General features: G+C 41.2%; 1 protein-coding gene and 1 long non-coding RNA gene across 2 annotated transcripts in view; one reads left to right on the top strand and one right to left on the bottom strand.

Moving 5' to 3' along the window:
* Positions 1-535: 535 nt before the first annotated feature.
* Positions 536-18,410, top strand: part of SLC30A5 (solute carrier family 30 member 5) — a 34,098-nt gene continuing 16,223 nt past the window's right edge. Inside the window, exons 1-4 of the mRNA XM_040262650.1 lie at positions 536-906; positions 10,815-10,937; positions 15,677-15,743; positions 17,137-17,222. Coding sequence (XP_040118584.1) covers positions 818-906; positions 10,815-10,937; positions 15,677-15,743; positions 17,137-17,222 — 365 coding nt within the window. The 5' untranslated portion in view covers positions 536-817. The remainder of the gene's footprint in view (positions 907-10,814; positions 10,938-15,676; positions 15,744-17,136; positions 17,223-18,410) is intronic.
* LOC120879606 overlaps positions 1,784-18,410 on the bottom strand; it is a 46,898-nt gene continuing 30,271 nt past the window's right edge. Inside the window, exon 3 of the long non-coding RNA XR_005724837.1 lies at positions 1,784-2,087. This is a non-coding gene — a long non-coding RNA (uncharacterized LOC120879606). The remainder of the gene's footprint in view (positions 2,088-18,410) is intronic.

The raw sequence follows: 18,410 nt of genomic DNA on the forward strand, positions 1-18,410 counted from the left end.
CCATTCACTGTTATAGACACCACGTATTAACACTTACAATCCTCCCAACAACCCTATGACATAGATATTACTATTCTTGCTTTGCAGATAAGAAAACTGAGGTATAGAGAGGCCAAGTGACAGTAAGTGGCAGAGTTGACATTCAAAGACAGGCACTGAAGCCCATTTTCTTAACTTTTTAGCAACAGAAAAATAACCCTAATAAAGCCTTGTCCTACCTGCCCAGGTTTACTGATGTGCCAGGAAACAAGTTTTAAAACCAGAATTTAAAAGAAATTCTAGTCTATTAATATTTCATCACAAGAGGGGCATTTTCTGTCTCCTCTCTCCGCTGCAGAACTCGTTGTAGTTCTTACGGCCCATAGGTGGCGCTGCAGGGACAGGCATGTGCTCAGGCTTCATCAACGGGAGGGGCAGATGCGGGGGGGCGAGAACTCCATTCAAAGCCCCGCGGTAGGAGGAGCCTTGGGGAGGGGAGGGGGGGTGGCGAGTGTTTTGCAGTGCGCAGGCGCAGGACCGGGCCCTCCCGCCCCGAGAGTGAGGGCTGCTGGGCCTGATGACGTGGCCTGGTGCCGTCCGCTCCGGTGAGCCTCCGGGAAAGCTGGCGCCCCCGGAACTGTCCGTGGCCTAGTCCCCACGCACGCGTGCTTGTGAGCCGGGGATAGCGGCGGCGGCGGCCATCTGGCCTGCGGAGACCTGACGGGGCCGTTGCCATGGGGGAGTGACGCGCCCGCGCCCGCTGTTCCGCGGAGCGGAGAGACATGAGGAGACCCCGCCGCGGGGGTAGCGGCGGCGGCAGCGGCGGCGGCGGCTCCTGATGCCCGGGATGGAGGAGAAATACGGCGGGGACGTGCTAGCCGGCCACGGCGGCAGCGGCCTCGGGCCGGTGGATGTGCCCAGCGCTCGGTAAGGGACCGATCGGGCTCCCGCTTCCGGAGCCGCTCTCTCCCTGCGCCCGCCCGGCCGGTGCCCGGATCCTCCCCGGTGCGCGCGGGGCCCGGCGGCCGACAGCCCGGAACGCCCGCCTCGGTGCAGTCCGCGCTCCCGCGGCAGCTCTCATTGGCTCCGCCGTTCCCCGCTGCGGGATAAATGCTCTAGGACCCGGGAAGGTTCCGCCTGAGTTTCTGGTGTTCAGAGCGGTCCGTTAACTTTAGAACTGCTGGCCAGTTCACATGAGAGCTTTTTCTCACCTGTCAGAAGAATTTCTGTTGGCTGTTCCTCCCTCAAATAGTAGTTTGGTGATATTTAACCTTTCTGACCTTTTAAAGGAAGGGTCACCATCATCTCTTCAGGCGAGGAAATCAAAGTACAAACAGATGAACTTTGAGGTTCAGGTTATAACCCCGCACATTAAGAATCCAGCCCGCCCTCTAGTTTTTCTTTTCCTTTCTTCCCCTATTTTGTTTTATCATTAAATAAGAAATGCGTGCGCACTGTCAAAAAGTCCAAACAGTACAGAAATTCATCGAGTGAAAAGGAAAGATTTCCCTTTCCCTCCCTCCCCGTAATGTTCCCACGAACGCCAGAAAGGTAAGTCAGTACAGTGACCACTTTCCAGCTCGTCTTTATGGACCTGTGCCAATTATCTGCGGTAGTGTCGCAGGATGCACGAAATACGGCTCAACAGTTTGATTGAACCTGATTTTCATCGCCTTTATATTTAATAAGGTTAATGAAGTTAGGTCTTTCTTGTTCTTGGATATCTCCTTTGAGACTGGAAGATTGTTTTGCTGAATTCTTTGGAACTGTATAAATAGCATTACTAAAATAACTTGTGTGTGTGTGTGAAATGCTGAGCAACTTAAATCAGCTGCATTTTTTGTAGTACAAGTTTAATTTTCTGATCTATTTTGAACAGCTCGTTTTTGTAAAATGAAAACATGGCTGTGGTGGTAAGTCGTGTCCAACTCTTTTGCAACCCCATGGACTGTAACCGGCTCCAGGCTCCTCTGTCCATGGGATTTCCCAGGCAAGGATACTGTAGTGGATTGCCAGTTCCTTTTCCAAAAGGTCTTCCTGATCCAGGGATCAAACCTGGGTCTCCAGCATTGCAGGTGGATTCTTTACTGACTGAGCCACCAGGGAAGCTCAAAAAAAACCATCATATCAAGTATTATTTACTGAGCTGTGACAGCTAAATGCAATAGGCAATTCTGGTGTAGATTTAATACGGGAGAAAATGTAGTAAAGGATAGTACTGGGTCAGTTGATAAAAGTGGACTGTAGATGATAGATAAAAGTATATTCATGTTAAATTTCCTATAGTTTATAACTCTGATTTCAGAAGAGAATGTTCGTGGGTTTAGGAATACAAGTAATTACGGGTAGAGGAGCATAATACATGTAACTTACTCTTAAGTAGTTCAGAAAAAAAAGTTTGCACCTGCCATTGCGGGAAATGTGGGTTCAGTCCCCAGGTGAGAAAGATCCCCTGGAGAAGGAAATGGCAACCCACTCCAGTATTCTTGCTCCCAAGGGCAGGAGGCCCAGGTCTGATCCCTAATCAGGGAACTAGATGCCCAGATGCCACAACTAAAAGACCCTACATGCTGTCAGGAAGACTGGAGATCATGAGTGCCATAACGGAGACCTGGAGCAGCCAAGTACATAAAAATAAATATTTTTTTAAAAAAATAGATCATTACAGAATCAAATTCAAATCAGGACTGGTTGATTCCTGGTTGAAAGAATTTTTCTTTATATAGACTGAAAATCAAATTCTGATTATAATCTGCAACAAAAGCTAATTGACAGATTCTTTGTGGATGTTTTTATGCCTGAATTCACAAATATGAATTGTTTTACATGTTTCTATGTTGGCTTCAATAAATCCTCTTGGCAGGAAAGAGCAGAGGGTGACAGCCAACATTTGTTAAGCACTTCCTATGTTCCAGGGACTTTGCATGCAGCATTTCACTTAAGTCTTACAACAGCACTGCAGACTCATTAGTTATGTCCTTGTCTCACAGATCAGGAAACTGGGACATAGAAAAATAATTTTTATAAGGTCACACACCTAGTAACTGAACTGGGAGTCAGTTCCCTCAGACTTCATTTTTTTTTTTTTTTTTTTTTAAGCTAGAAGCTTCCTTTTTATTTATTTATTTTTGGCTGTGCTGGGTCCTCTTTGCTGTGCAGACTTTTCTCTAGTTGCAGAGAGCAGGGACTACTCACTAGTTTCAGTGTGAAGGCTTATTGTGGTGGCTTCTCTTGTGGAGCTCAGGCTGCAGGGGCTGCGCGGGCTTCAGTAGTGGTGACTCCCTGGCTCTAGAGCACAGACTCAGTACTGTTGTGGCACAGCCGCTGAGTGAGCTGCTTAGTTGGTCCCCAGCATATGGGATCTTCCCAGACCAGGGTTCATACCCGTGTCTCCTGCATCAATTGATAATTATTGGATTGATTGATAATTATTGGATTCAGTAATTCAATAATGGTTCAAACCCATGTCTCCTGCACAGACTAATAATTATTGAATCAATTTATAATTATTGCATTGATTGATAATTATTGAATGTCTCCTGCATTGCAGGCAAATTCTTTACCACTGAGCCACCAGTGAAGTCCCCAAACTTCATTTATACTGCCCTCTACATAGTAGACACTTAAATATTTATTGAATGAATCAAAATAGAATTACATACACTGATTCTGTCATTTTAACTGTGAGCTGCTCCAAGTGGGCAAAGCCTGAAAGGCATGTTTGAATCCAAACTTGGATTTCAGTAATTTCAGATTTGAATAATGAGTTTTTTCCTAACCCTTCACAGAAAATACCAGTGATACCTTTGATGAGGCTAGTTAATGGCAGATAATGATTTACAAGTCAGGAACCTGACCTGCCTCTTGAGAAACCTATATGCAGGTCAGGAAGCAACAGTTAGAACTGGACATGGGACAACAGATTGGTTCCAAATAGGAAAAGGAGTACGTCAAGGCTGTATGTTGTCACCCTGCTTATTTAACTTATATGCAGAGTACATCATGAGAAACGCTGGACTGGAAGAAACACAAGCTGGAATCAAGATTGGCAGGAGAAATATCAATAACCTCAGATATGCAGATGATACCACCCTTATGGCAGAAAGTGAAGAGGAACTAAAAAGCCTCTTGATGAAAGTGAAAGAGGAGAGTGAAAAAAGTTGGCTTAAAGCTCAACATTCAGAAAACGAAGATCATGGCATCTGGTCCCATCACTTCATGGGAAATAGATGGGAAAACAGTAGAAACAGTGTCAGACTTTATTTTGGGGGGCTCCAAAATCACTGCAGATGGTGACTGCAGCCATGAAATTCAAAGACGCTTACTCCTTGGAAGAAAAGTTATGACCAACCTAGATAGCATATTCAAAAGCAGAGACATTACTTTGCCAACAAAGGTCCGTCTAGTCAAGGCTATGGTTTTTCCAGTGGTCATGTATGGAGGTGAGAGTTGGACTGTGAAGAAGCTGAGTGCCGAAGAATTGATGCTTTTGAACTGTGGTGTTGGAGAAGACTCTTGAGAGTCCCTCAGACTGCAAGGAGATCCAACCAGTCCATTCTAAAGGAGATCAGTCCTGGGTGTTCTTTGGAAGGACTGATGCTAAAGCTGAAACTCCAGTACTTTGGCCACCTCATGCGAAGAGTTGACTCATTGGAAAAGACTCTGATGATGGGAGGGATTGGGGGCAGGAGGAGAAGGGGACGACAGAGGATGAGATGGCTGGATGGCATCACCAACTCGATGGACATGAGTTTGAGTGAACTCCAGGAGTTGGTGATGGACAGGGAAGCCTGGCGTGCTGTGATTCATGGAGTCGCAAAGAGTTGGACACAACTGAGCGACTGAATTGAACTGAAGGTGGATTGGATCCCGATAAGTTGCCTGAAGGATCAGTGAGTGGCTCAGAAGCCACTGCCCCCATTTAAAAGCCTCCCTTCCTCACCCCTGAAAATTTTCCCTCTTGGTATGTTTCCCTTTGCAACGTGAACTAGGGATAATGTGCTTATTATTAATAGTATATGGTTACCTGGCCTTAGCTAGTGTTTTGTTGTTAGCCCCACAGGAAGTCATTAGTTGACACTTTAAAAATCAAAGTATCTACCTTTCAGCTAAATACTAAAATAGTTTTCCTAATTAATAATGACAAAAAATCTTCAATATATATTACATGAAAAATCATAAAAATTTCAAAATATGTGTACAGTGGTAAATACATGAATGTATCTAAAATACATGCTTGTCCATACGTAGAGATGCAAAGGAAAAGGTTTGGAAGGATGTACCCAGTTGGGCACCTGTGAGCAGAAAATTAGGAATGGTTTTATTTAAAACGTTCATAACAAGCAACTACTCAGGAATTACTTTCACAATCTGTTTTTTGGGTTTGTTTTTTTTTTAATAAGGAAAAGCATCCCTGTTCGTTCAGTGATAAAAATTTGCCTGCCCGTGCAGGGGACACAGGTTCAATCCCTGATCCAGGAAGATCTCACATGCTCCAGAGCAACTAAGCCCTTGAGCCACAACTGTTGAGCCTGTGCTCCAGAGCTGGGGAACCGCAAGTACTGAAGCCCACTCACCCTAGAGCCCAAGCTCCACAACAAGAGAAACCACTGCAATTAGAAGCCCACGCACCACAACTAGAGAGTAGCAAGTACTATAGGGACTTCCCTGGTGGTCCAGTGGGTAAGAATCCACCTTGCAGTGCAGGGATGTGGGTTCAGTCCCTGGTCGGGGAACTAAGATCCCACATGCCTGGGAGCAACTAAGACTGTGTGGCACAACTAAAGAGTCCATGCGCTGCAACGAAAGATCCCTCATGCTGAAACTAAGATGCATGCAGCCAGATATTTTCCAAAAGAAATACTGTGTTTAATGTTCCATATGACTGAATCTTGTCATTAAAGTGCCACATTTTTAAGTTTTATTAGCAATTTAAAGAAAAATTATTTAGAAATAAGTTTACTTATTCCCTCATCTTAAAACAAGTCTATTAAGTATAGTTTACCTTTTTCTTGATGACAAGACTTGATTTGTATCTGACTGTGACTGCATGGATTATAGCCCATCAGGCTCCTCTGTCCATGGAATTTTTCAGGAAAGAACATTGGAGTGGGTTACCATTTCCTGCTCCAGGGGATCTTCCCAGCCCAGGGATGGAACTCAAGTCTCTTGTGTCGCCTGCATTCTTTGCCACAGTGCCACCTGGGAAGCCCCGTTGCAGCACAGACTCTCTAGTTGTGGCTCTGGGCTTAGTTGTTCCACGGGATGTGGGATCTTAGTTCCCCCACCAGGGGTCAAACCCACATTTTTTGATTGGGTTGTTTATTTTTTCTACTTAGTCTTTAATACACACACACACACCTGAGACTCTGAAGACTATTTTTGTTTCCCTAGTTGCAATTAGTTGCTTCCACATCTATTCCTTTAGATCTCTGCTAATTAACCTGGGTCACATAAACACTTGTTTCTTGCCTGTCTTCTTTAGACCTCAAACTCCTTGAAGGGAGGGCCTCTATTACAAGTTTCTTGGATAGCACCTAGAAATGCATTTAATTGTAAGTAACCAAACTAAGAGAGCTTTAAACAAAGACGGATATATTCTTCTCACATAAAAGATGCCAGAGGCTGCCAATGTTGGTTCAGCCCCTCAGCAGCACCATCTAGGAGCAGATTCTTGGCCTTCGTTCTCTGTCATTCCAAGTATGGCCCTCATATTCAGGCTTATTATCAAACGGATGTCATTTTTTAAAGAATGTTAAGACTTTGATAACATTTTAAGATAAATTTTAGATAACAGTCCTCCTTTGAAGTCAGAAAGAATGCAGAACTAGTTCCAGGTGCATCAGGCCCTTTTATCAGGAGGAGGGAAGGCTGTCGTACCTGAAACCAACCTGTCAGACTGGTCTCATTGGACTCCAGTGACACCTGGCAAATAGTAAGTGAGCAGGGAATATTTGAAAAATGGCTTCACAGCTCCCTGAGGGCTGTACAAGGCTCTTTGCTGGCATCAGGAATCCCCAGATTGCCAGGGTTTTTAATGTACGTCCGTCAGTGTTTTCTGGTCTCTTGTTTATCCTCCCTGTCTTGTTGACAGTGTCGTTCTTTGTGCTCTTGCTTCTATCCTGCTGCCTTATTTTTACATATCGTTAAGAGCTGAAGGAGTGAAGTGCTTGAGGCTTTGAGCTTCCCTCTCTCTTCCCTCATTGTGAATTCATGCCTGAGTGGATGACAGTTTAAATTGCCAGAAGCTTGACAGCCAGTTATGTACTGTATTACCGTGCTATCTGTATTGCTATGCTAGACATCGCTGTATTACACAAATGTTAACAGTAGAGTTAGCATTCTTTCATTTAGGAAGCATTTGCTGAGTACATATTATGTAAGTCCCCTTATTAAGAACTGAATAAACAGAAGAACAAATAACTGAATATACAAAAGTAGTATTTTTATTGACTAATTACAAATTGCTGCCATGATCATTAGCATTAATATAGTTAATCTACTTCAGTCTATCTGACTTTTTTCTTTTTTTTCAATCTGACTTTTTTCTCTAGCTTAAGTGAAGTTGCTCAGTCGTATCCGACTCTGCAACCAGGTAGACTGTAGTCTGCTGGGCTCCTCTGTCCGTGGGATTCTCTAGGCAGGAATACTGGAGTGGGTTGCCATTTCCTTCTCCAGGTGTTCTTCCCAACCCAGGGATCAAACCTGTGTGTGTCCCACATTGCAGGCAGACTCTTTCCCCTCTGAGCCACCAGGGAAGCCCTAGCTTAAATAGAGAAAATCTGCATTAATCTTGGGTTTTAATATGCATTTTGTTGGTAATATTTAATGATTTTACCCTTTGCGAGGGCCACTGAATATATAATTGGTTTAGAAGATGGGAATCCCCAAAGCCTTCTGGATGAACTTGGGTTTTCTGTGTGACCTAGGAAAAGCGCATACTTAAGAGTCAAGGGCTGGGCCCTCGCAAACTCTGTGGACTTCAAGTTCCCAATCGGCGACGGGGAGGAATTGGACTAGAGAATCTCCAAGGTGTTTTTCAGCTCTTACATGTTAGTGTTTTGTTTTTTCTAGCACATATACATTTACTTTCATACCTACATAACTGCTAGAAATGTGATGGATTTTTCATGTCGTACTGTGTTTTCAGTCAGTCTGCAAACAATCCAAAAACAAAATACACTCAGTTTTTTGTAGCTGTTATAGCCACTAATTTTATTATTTTCTCCAATACTCCTTTTCTCATTGAGATATAAATTACTGTAAAATGCGTAGATTTTAAAGGTACCAGTTTGCATTTTTCGAAAATGCCTATTCATCTTTTGAGCACAATCAGGCTGTAGGCCGTTTTTATCACCCCAGAAAATCTGCTTGATCTTTTAAACAGAAAATTTAATATTTATACTATTCTATAGATTAGTAGATTTGGCTTCCCTGGTGGTGCAGAGGTTAAAGCGTCTGCCTGCGATGTGGGAGACCTGGGTTCGATCCCTGGGTTGGGAAGATCCCCTGGAGAAGGAAATGGCAACCCACTCCAGTATTCTTGCCTTGGTGGGCTACAGTCCGTGGGTCGCAAAGAGTTGGACACGACTGAGCGACTTCACTTTCATAGGTAGATTAAGTAGGAACCTCTCTGTGCTTTAAGATTTGAGTTACATCATTCTGCATAATGTTTTTATTAGCTTATTGGTGATAATTATCACATAGTTAAAATTCCCAAATGGCAACAATAAAAGGTCCTGCAGATTATGTTCATGAAAAGAAAAACCATTTTGTTCTAAATATGATTTTCTTTAATGTTATTTGGTTTAAAACAGAAAATGAGCTGTCAGACAGTGAAGATGGTAGAATTGTTGAGATTCATTCTTTCAAGGACTGAAATATATTTTCACAGTTGCATTAAAACTTCCAAAGTATATATTTTGATGTCTTCTTAAGCAGATTACTGTTTGTTGATTTAGTACCATGAGACTTAATGATTCACACTCAATGATTTTTTAGACCATCCTATGTACATTGGTATCATTGCAGATCAAACTGTTTTAGCTCTACTATTTGAATGACTAAGGTTTCCTTTAAACTTCTGTGTCTGCTTTTTTGTATTTTTCTCCCATGAGTAGAGACTTCTTCCTCTGCTGTGCTGCTTTGCACATCCCCTGTACCTCCTTTTTAATGTATTAACTCCTGTTAGACGTAAACTTGGCAGATAGTCTCCTGGGTGACTTGTGAAGATGATCTGTTAGAATTTCTCAAATTTTTATCTCATTCTTTTTCATTTCTAATTTGTGTGTATTTTATAACATATAATAATATCAGTGTAGTAGTACATGTTTGTAATATCTAAATAATGGGTTTCAGGCACTTTTTTTTTTTTAAATACTAGGTATATGATCAAAGAAGACTCAGTTCAGTTCAGTTTAGCTGCTAAGTTGTGTCCGACTCTTTTCAACCCCATGGACTGGCCTCCCTATCCATCACCAACTCCTGGAGTTTACTCAAACTCATGTCCCTTGAGTCAGTGATGCCATCCAACCATCTCATCCTCTGTCGTCCTCTTCTCCTCCCGCCTTCAGTCTTTCCCAGCATCAGGGTCTTTTCACATGAGTCAGTTCTTCTACTAAGCTGGAGAACAGATAATTTCTTCACTGTTTTCTCATTGCTCTTTCAGGAGTTCCTTTTCCCTCTTTTATGGCAGCACCAGGTTTTCATTGGATGCACTGTTCTTTCTTGTCCAAGAATATATAGTTCTTTGATGTTCTCGACTATTCTCTATGCTCTCTGTATCTTTTAAATTTCTTTGTTAGTTTGGTCTGTCGTTATAGACTTATCGTAAATGATCAATTATCCAGATTTGGCTTTTCGTATTTGAGTGAGGCCTAAAAATCTAGTTAGAAGACTTGTGTAGGGCTTGTCCCCTGATGGGCTTCCCAGAGAAGGGTTCTCCTGCTGGGAGATTGAAGTCTGACAGTTAGGATGTTAGAGCTAAATGAGGGAAGACAGGTGTGTTGGGATAAAGAAGGGAAACTTCATTTTAATCTCTGTGGTTTTAGTCCAATACCTCATCCTTTTTTTTCCCATTTGCCTTTTATCTAGACCTCTCCAGAGGCTAAACTTCACTCGTTCTGTCCTCATTGAGGGAAAATGTTTGTCTGGCTGTGCTGGGTGGGATTCTGGAGACCAAACTACTTGGCACATGTCTTGTGTGTGTGTGTGTTAGTCACTCAGTTGTGTCCAACTCTTTGCAACCCCGTGGACTATAAATCCCCAGTCCATGGGATTCTCCAGGCAAGAATACTGGAGTGGGTTTCCATTCCCTTCTCCACACCCTTTCTGAGGTGCTTCACATTCCTAAGCCTTTTCAAGACTGTAGGTCAGGTCACTTGACTTCAACTGTGACTGCTGCAGCCACTTAACGAAGCAGAGGAGAGGAAAACTTCAGGCGTTTGTCATCCTCTCCCTTCCTGTATCATGGTCTCATTTCATGACAGAGTTTGGTTTCTGTTTTTATTCTCTTTGTTTGGAGTAATTCTTTAAAAAGTGCATTGTAAAGTAGTCAAGGTGACTCAGGAAATCAAAAATGTTTATTTTTAGTTTGCCTTTTTTTTTTAATAGACTGTACCTATACATAATACATTCATGTACATGAAAAGAATCTGAAAGTATATATACCAGGTTAGTAGTAGTTATCACATGGGGGGTGAGTTGAGTTTTTGTTTGTTTCATCTTTTGTTTATATTTATGGTTTTCATAATGACCTCTATTGTATAATAAAAAGATTTCAGAGTTCCTTGTGATTTCACTGATAACTGAAACTTGTTTCTGTTTTTACTTTTCAGATTAACGAAATATATTGTGTTATTGTGTTTCACTAAATTTCTGAAGGCTGTTGGACTTTTTGAATCATATGATCTCCTAAAAGTAGTTCACATTGTTCAGTTCATTTTTATATTAAAACTTGGGTGAGTGTGTACAGTTCTTTTTTTCCTTAATGTTTTTTAATGTCTTTGAAAATTCTGTGTTAACTGAGTATCTTTAGGAAGTTTTACATAAAATATTTTGTGCATTTTATTCCTCCTGAAAAGTATTTGAGATATATATATATATATATATATGTATTTTAAAGATAGACTACCTAAGGTTAGAGATAACAGGCTGGATTAAAAAAAAAAAAAAAAAAGAATTGTCACACTCTATTAGCTTGCCAAAACATCAGCTTTTACTTTAGTTTGTGTTAATGTGTGAAGAGATACCCCACAACCAAGGTAAGAGAAACCCCAGTAAGACAGTAGGCACTGAGAGAGGGCATCAGAGGGCAGACAGACTGAAACCACAATCACAGACAACTAGCCAATCTGATTACATAGACCACAGCCTTGTCTAACTCAATGAAACTAAGCCATGCCATGTAGGGCCACCTAAGACAGACGGGTCATGGTGGAGAGCACTGACAAAATGTGGTCCACTGGACAAGCCACTTCAGTATTCTTGTCTTGAGAACCCCATGAACAGTATGAAAAGGAAGAAAGATAGGACACTGAAAGATGAACTCCCCAAGTTGGTAAGTGCCCAGTATGCTACTGGAGATCAGTGGAGAAATAACTCCAGAAAGAATGAAGGGACGGAGCCAAAGCAAAAACACCCAGTTGTGGATGTGACTGGTGATAGAAGCAAGGTCCGATACTGTAAAGAGCAATGTTGCATAGGAACCTGGAATGTTAGGTCCATGAATCAAGGCAAATTGGAAGTGGTCAAACAGGAGATGGCAAGACTGAACGTCAACATTCTAGGAATCAGCGAACTAAAATGGACTGGAATGGGTGAATTTAACTCAGATGACCATTATACCTACTACTGTGGGCAGGAATCCCTTAGAAGAAATGGAGTAGCCATCATTGTCAACAAAAGAGTCCCAAATGTACACTTGGATGCAATCTCAAAAACGACAGAATGATCTCTGTTTGTTTCCAAGGCAAACCATTCAATATCACAGTAATCCAAGTCTATGCCCCACCCAGTAACGTTGAAGAAGCTGAAGTTGAACAGTTCTATAAAGACTTACAAGACCTTCTACAACTAACACCCCAAAAAGATGTCCTTTTCATTATAGGGGACTGGAATGCAAAAGTAGGAAGTCAAGGAACACCGGAAGTAACAGGCAAGGCCTTGGAGTACAGAATGAAGCAGGGCAAAGGCTAATAGAGTTTTGCCAAGAGAACACACTGGTCATAGCAAACACCCTCTTCCAACAACACAAGAGAAGACTCTACACGTAGAAATCACCAGATGGCCAACACGGAAATCCGACTGATTATATTCTTTGCAGCCAAAGATGGACTCTATACAGTCAGCAAAAACAAGACCAGGAGCTGACTGTGGATCAGATCATGAACTCCTTATTGCCAAATTCAGACTTAAATTGAAGAATGTAGGGAAAACCACTAGACCATTCAGGTATGACCTAATTCAAATCCTTTATGAAGAGTGGAAGTGACAAATAGATTTAAGGGAATAGACCTGATAGAGTGCCTGGGACCGAGATAGAGCTATGGACCGAGATTCGTGACATTGTACAGGAGACAGGGAACAAGACCATCCCCAAGAAAAAGAAATGCAAAAAAGCAAAATGGCTGGCTGAGGAGGCCTTACAAACAGTTATGAAAAGAAGAGAAGCAAAAGGCAAAGGAGAAAAGGAAATATATATCCATTTGAACACAGAGTTCCAAAGAATAGCAAGGAGAGATAAGAAAGCCTTCTTCAGTGATCAGTGCAAAGAAATAGAGGAAAATAATAGAATGGGAAAGACTAGAGATCTCTTCAGGAAAATTAAAGATACCAAGGGAATATTTCATGCAGAGATGGGCTCAATAAAGGACAGAAATGGTATGGACCTAACAGAAACAGAATATATTAAGAAGAGGTGGCAAGAATACACAGAAGAACTGTACAAAAAAGGTCTTCACAACCCAGATAATCATGATGGTGTGATCACTCACCTAGAGCCAGACATCCTGGAATGTGAAGTCAAGTGGGCCTTAGAAAGCAACAGTACAAACAAAGCTAGTGGAGGTGATGGAATTCCAGTTGAGCTATTTCAAATCCTGAAAGATGATGCTGTGAAAGGGCTGCACTCAATATGCCAGCAAATTTGGAAAACTTAGCAGTGGCCACGGGACTGAAAAAGGTCAGTTTTCATTCCAATCCCAAAGAAAGGCAATGCCAAAAAATGCTCAAACTACCGCATAATTGCACTCATCTCACATGCTAGTAAAGTAATGCTCAAAATTCTCCAAGCCAGGCTTCAGCAATACGTGAACCATGAAGTTCCAGATGTTCAAGCTGGATTTAGGAAAGGCAGAGGAACCAGAGATCAAATTGCCAACATCCGCTGGATCATGGAAAAAACAAGAGAGTTCCAGAAAAACATCTACTTCTGCTTCATTGACTATGCCAAAGCCTTTGACTGTGTGGATCACAATAAACTGTGGAAAATTCTGAAAGAGATACCAGACCACCTGACCTGCCTCTTGAGAAATCTGTATGCAGATCAGGAAGCAACTGTCCAGTTAGAACTGGACATGGAACAACAGACTGGTTCCAAATAGGAAAAGGAGTACAGCAAGGCTGTATATTGTCACCCTGCTTATTTAACTTCTGTGCAGAGTACATCATGAGAAACGCTGGACTGGAAGAAGCACAAGCTGAAATCAAGATTGCTGGGAGAAATATCAATAACCTCAGATATGCAGATGACACCACCCATACGGCAGAAAGTGAATAAGAACTAAAGACCCTCTTGATGAAAATGAAACGGTAGAGTAAAAACGTTGGCTTAAAGCTCAACATTCAGAAAACTAACATCATGGCATCTGGTCCCATCATTTCATGGGAAATGAATGGGGCAACAGTGGGAACACTGTCAGACTTTATTTTTGGGGGCTCCAGAATCACTGCAGATGGTGACTGCAACCATGAAATTAAAAGACACTCCTTGGAAGAAAAGTTATGACCAACCTAGATAGCATATTGAAAAGCAGAGACATTACTTTCCCAACAAAGGTCCTTCTAGTCAAAGCTATGGTTTTTCCAGTAGTCATGTATGGACATTAGAGTTGGACTGTAAAGAAAGCTGAGTGCCAAAGAATTGATGGTTTTGAACTATGGTGTTGGAGAAGACTCTTTAGAGTCCCTTGGCGTGCAAGGAGATCCAACCAGTCTATCCTAAAGGAGATCAGTCCTGGGTGTTCACTGGAAGGACTGGTGTTGAAGCTGAAACTCCAGTACTTTGGCCACCTGATGCAAAAAGCTGACTCGTTTGAAAAAACCTTGATGCTAGGAAAGATTGAGGGCAGGAGGAGAGGTGGATGACAGAGAATGAGATTGTTGGATGGCATCACCAACTCAATGGACATGAGTTTGGGTAAACTCTGGGAGTTGGTGATGGACAGGGAGGCCTGGCATGGTGCAGTCCATGCGGTCACAAAGAGTTGGACACGACTGAGCAACTGAACTGAACTGAATGCAGTTTTTGCAAATTTCATGTCTGGCTTAATAGAACACAGCTGGATTCCCACATCTGAGTCAGCATTCAGTCGGTTACCGTCAGCATTCAACTGCTTACAGTTGCAGTAACCCACATGAACTAGCTTCTGAAAAGCTCTCCTGTACAGCCCTGAGAGAATAAGAGTCAAAAGAGTAAATAATATCTAAATAGTTCTTTAAAAATAGTGTGATCTCACAGCTCCCTAAAAGGGCCTCAGGGGCCCTAGGGATTCCCAGACCATCCCACTGGGGTAGTGTAACCTTCCAGCTGGCATGGAATGTCACCTGAGCCTTGTCTGGGCACAGATGTTCCTCATTTTCCAAGTTGAACCACACTGGTCTGTGTTCACTATATGTCCCTTCGTAATATAGGGTAGGCTTGAAAAGAAAGTAAAAGTGCTAGTCACTCAGTCATGTCTACTCTGCAACCTCATGGACTGTAGCCTGCCAGGCTCCTCCGTCTATGAGATTTTCCAGGCAAGAATACTGCAGTGGGTTGCCATTTCCTTCTCCAGAGGATCTTCCTGACCCAGCAGTCTAACCTGGGTCTCCTTCATTGCAGGCAGACTCCTTACTATCTGAGCCACCAGGGAAGGGCCTGCTTACAGTATACCTTTTACATTAGTCTGCATGTAGTAAGAAATTCTCTCTAAAAGTTCTCAGGACCTTGGGACTGATGGTGACCAACCTCTGTATTAATAAGAGTTTGTTACACTCCTGGCAGTATAATTTTAGTAATAATGAAAAGTGATTCTTGACTAGGAAATTTTAAGCACCAGTTACATGTATTTTTAAAAACTATTTTGGATATGTGAAAGGTAGGGTATATAATTAGTACTTTTTCAGTTCTATTTCAAGACTTGTTATTACTAAATTTTTGAGAAGGTAGGAATTATTTTCTTTGGTATTTCAGAGTATAAAAAAATATCGAGAGTTCTTTTATGGCTTGTAAACTGGGTTTTGAAGGCCATTACAAAAGAAAGAAGAGTTCCCAAGACATCGTGGCAGAAGCCTTATTAAAATAAGTGTTCTCTAGTATAATTTCTTTAGAGGCTAACATACCCTTCAAGTTCTCGTATATTTAAGTGTCTTTACTTTAAACCATACCTTGTATATAAGATTAATTAATACTAATTTGTTAATATTTCAATATTCACAGGACTGCATTTCTTATGGTTTTGTTTCAAAAGCCTTTTTCTTCTGGGAAAAGTATTACCAAACGCCAGGTAAGTCTTTTGCAGAATCCTTTTGTCCTAGCAGTAGACCAGGAGGCACTGTTCTTTCCTTGATTAGGGTTACTTATTGAATGATTTTAAGTGCACAACAGAACATTTCTAGAGTTAACTTGCTCTTGACTTAGCTTTTCAGAACTGAGGCTTTAAGAGTAAACTATAAAGTGCTAAGATAATGAAGTATTTAAAAATGTAGTATAGGGTAGAAGATGTCTCAAACATGCATATAATTATTTCCTTTAATACACGGTCCATATTTTGAAAAGATTTACAAATCAGGCATATAGATATGCCCACAAAACTAGGATAGATGTCACTGGGAAACAGGTGAAGCATAAGGGTTAAAAACAAGGCATCTGGAGTCAGACAGATTCATGGCTGTTCTAGTTACTAACTCTTACTTAAAGTAAGTTACTTAATTTCTTTACCTTCAGTTTCTCACCTGAAAATGCAGGTGATAATGCTTTCCTAATGAAGCTATGAGGAATAAATGGATTAATACATGTGAAGTTCTTTAAATAGTGCTGGACATGTTGTAAGTGTTAAGTCGCTTCAGACTCTGCAACGAGTGGACTGTAGCCAGCCAGGCTCCTCTGCCCATGGGGATTCTCCAGGGAAGAATACTGGAGTGGGTTGCCATGCCCTCCTCCAGGGGATCTTCCCAACCCAGGGAGCAAGCCTGCATTTCTTACGTCTCCTGCATTGGCAGGCGGATTCTTTACCACTAGTGCCACCTGGGAAAACCCACGTAGTGAGTGTGCAGTGCATACTGGCTGTCTCCCTCGTCATCATTATTATTTTCTTTAAGCATCTGAGATTCAGGATGCATACCCAGAAGTGTCCTACATTCTGCATAATCATCTCACATTACCACCTCTTTGGACAGCACTTATATCCTACTACATGTTTGCTTTATGCCACAACTTAGAAACCTGTGCTGTGATTTTTTTATTAGAAAGAAATTTAAGTACCTCTGTTTTAGAGGACCAAGAACATTTTTTAAAATAGGATTAATTTTTAAACCCCATCTTAATTTCCCCACCTCCCTTTTCAAATAATTGGAGAATTGACTATTCCTGCTGGAGAAGAATTTAAAGACTAAAACATTTTATGTTCCTGGCAAACTGGTGAGAACTAATGTAAAAAATGGAGAAAATTGTACTCTATAGAAAAAGATTTAGCACCAGAGAAGAATATAGAAAATGCAAAACAGTATAGTATCTTGCAAATCTAGATTTAGTCAAGACATCTTAATAATTTCTGCTTGATTTCAAAATATGTAATTATTTGGCCTTTAAAATATTTGTGTTACCATTATCTTCCCCTATGTGTTTTGTTTCAGATTTTGAGATATCTGGCTAACATAATTTTTTGTTTCCATTTTTAGTGGATCAAAATATTTAAACATGCAATTGCTGGGTGTATCATTTCACTCTTGTGGTTTTTTGGCCTCACGCTTTGTGGACCACTAAGGTAAATAGAAAGGCATGTTTTGAGTGTTCTTATTTCTTCATTTGGAATATTAGTTTTCTGCCATTATGTTTTAATGTCAAATATTTTTGTCAGTTTTATACAAATGCTTCTTTCACTTCGACAGCATTGGGTACAACTAAGTAAGTATACATATATATTGAGGACCTGTTTAGTCTATGGACTATGTTGAATAGCATTAATGTATTGTTCATGATCTGTCATAGATATTTTACTAGAGTCCACCAAACAGTTTCAGAAAAATTTTAGCATAAATGGCTTTTTTGTTATTCATTGATTATATCCCTTTTAGCAGCTGATTTTAGAAATAAAAAGTCTAAAATGGTAAATAAAATCAGCCAATAAGGAGAAGAGCAAAATCTTTTAAAAATGCTCCCTCCTCCAACTCTGAAAGTCCTGTAGTATCCACAGAAGATGTGTGAAAGGTATGGTTATAAAAAATGTCTTGGAAATAGTGCACCAGTCATCAGATTTAAGATGAGTTAACTCTGATTTCATATTCCCCTAAGTCTATATAGATTCTTTTATATAAATTGGTCAGTTCAGGGGGCAAAATGCTTTAGGGCCACTTAATTTAATAAGAATTATGACAGGTGCAACTGTGTATAAGTCTTAATGTTTCTCTCTCTCAAAATTATAAGAAAAAGTACCCTGCCATTGATGAGGGAAGAATATGGGGACAAGAAGCAAGGAGTAAGCTGAAGGGTATTCTAAACAAATGCACTCAGGGTGATGGAGTGGACAGAGTAGAAAGTGATTAATGGGACCTGCTTTGTGAAAAGGCTTTTCTTCTCTCCCATGAATAAACGAGCTCTGGGTTTGTCTCCCTGTAGCTTGTTTACCCTGTACTTTTTGAAAGAGGAATATATAGAACTCCAACGTCACATCCCGGTCCGTGACAGCAGTAGGATCCTGGAGTGGTGGGAAAGCTGGCTGGAATTTTGCAGCTTGGGGAAAGCCTTTTCAGTTTATGCTTAAATATGACTGACTGATCATTTCTTCCTCCTAAAGTGATCCTTTGGTCTGTTTGTTACTAAATCACCATCACTGAGTGTCAGGGAAGGAAGGGGGAAAGTTGTTAATTCTTATTTGGCTCCTCATTTAGTCATCTGTTTCTGCCCTTACAACCCTCAGTACTACCAGCTCCTCTGCCAATGCTGCCCCTCTCAT

The sequence above is a fragment of the Oryx dammah genome, unplaced genomic scaffold (genome assembly GCF_014754425.2).
Source record: "Oryx dammah isolate SB20612 unplaced genomic scaffold, SCBI_Odam_1.1 HiC_scaffold_20, whole genome shotgun sequence".
Taxonomy (NCBI): Eukaryota; Metazoa; Chordata; class Mammalia; order Artiodactyla; family Bovidae; genus Oryx; species Oryx dammah.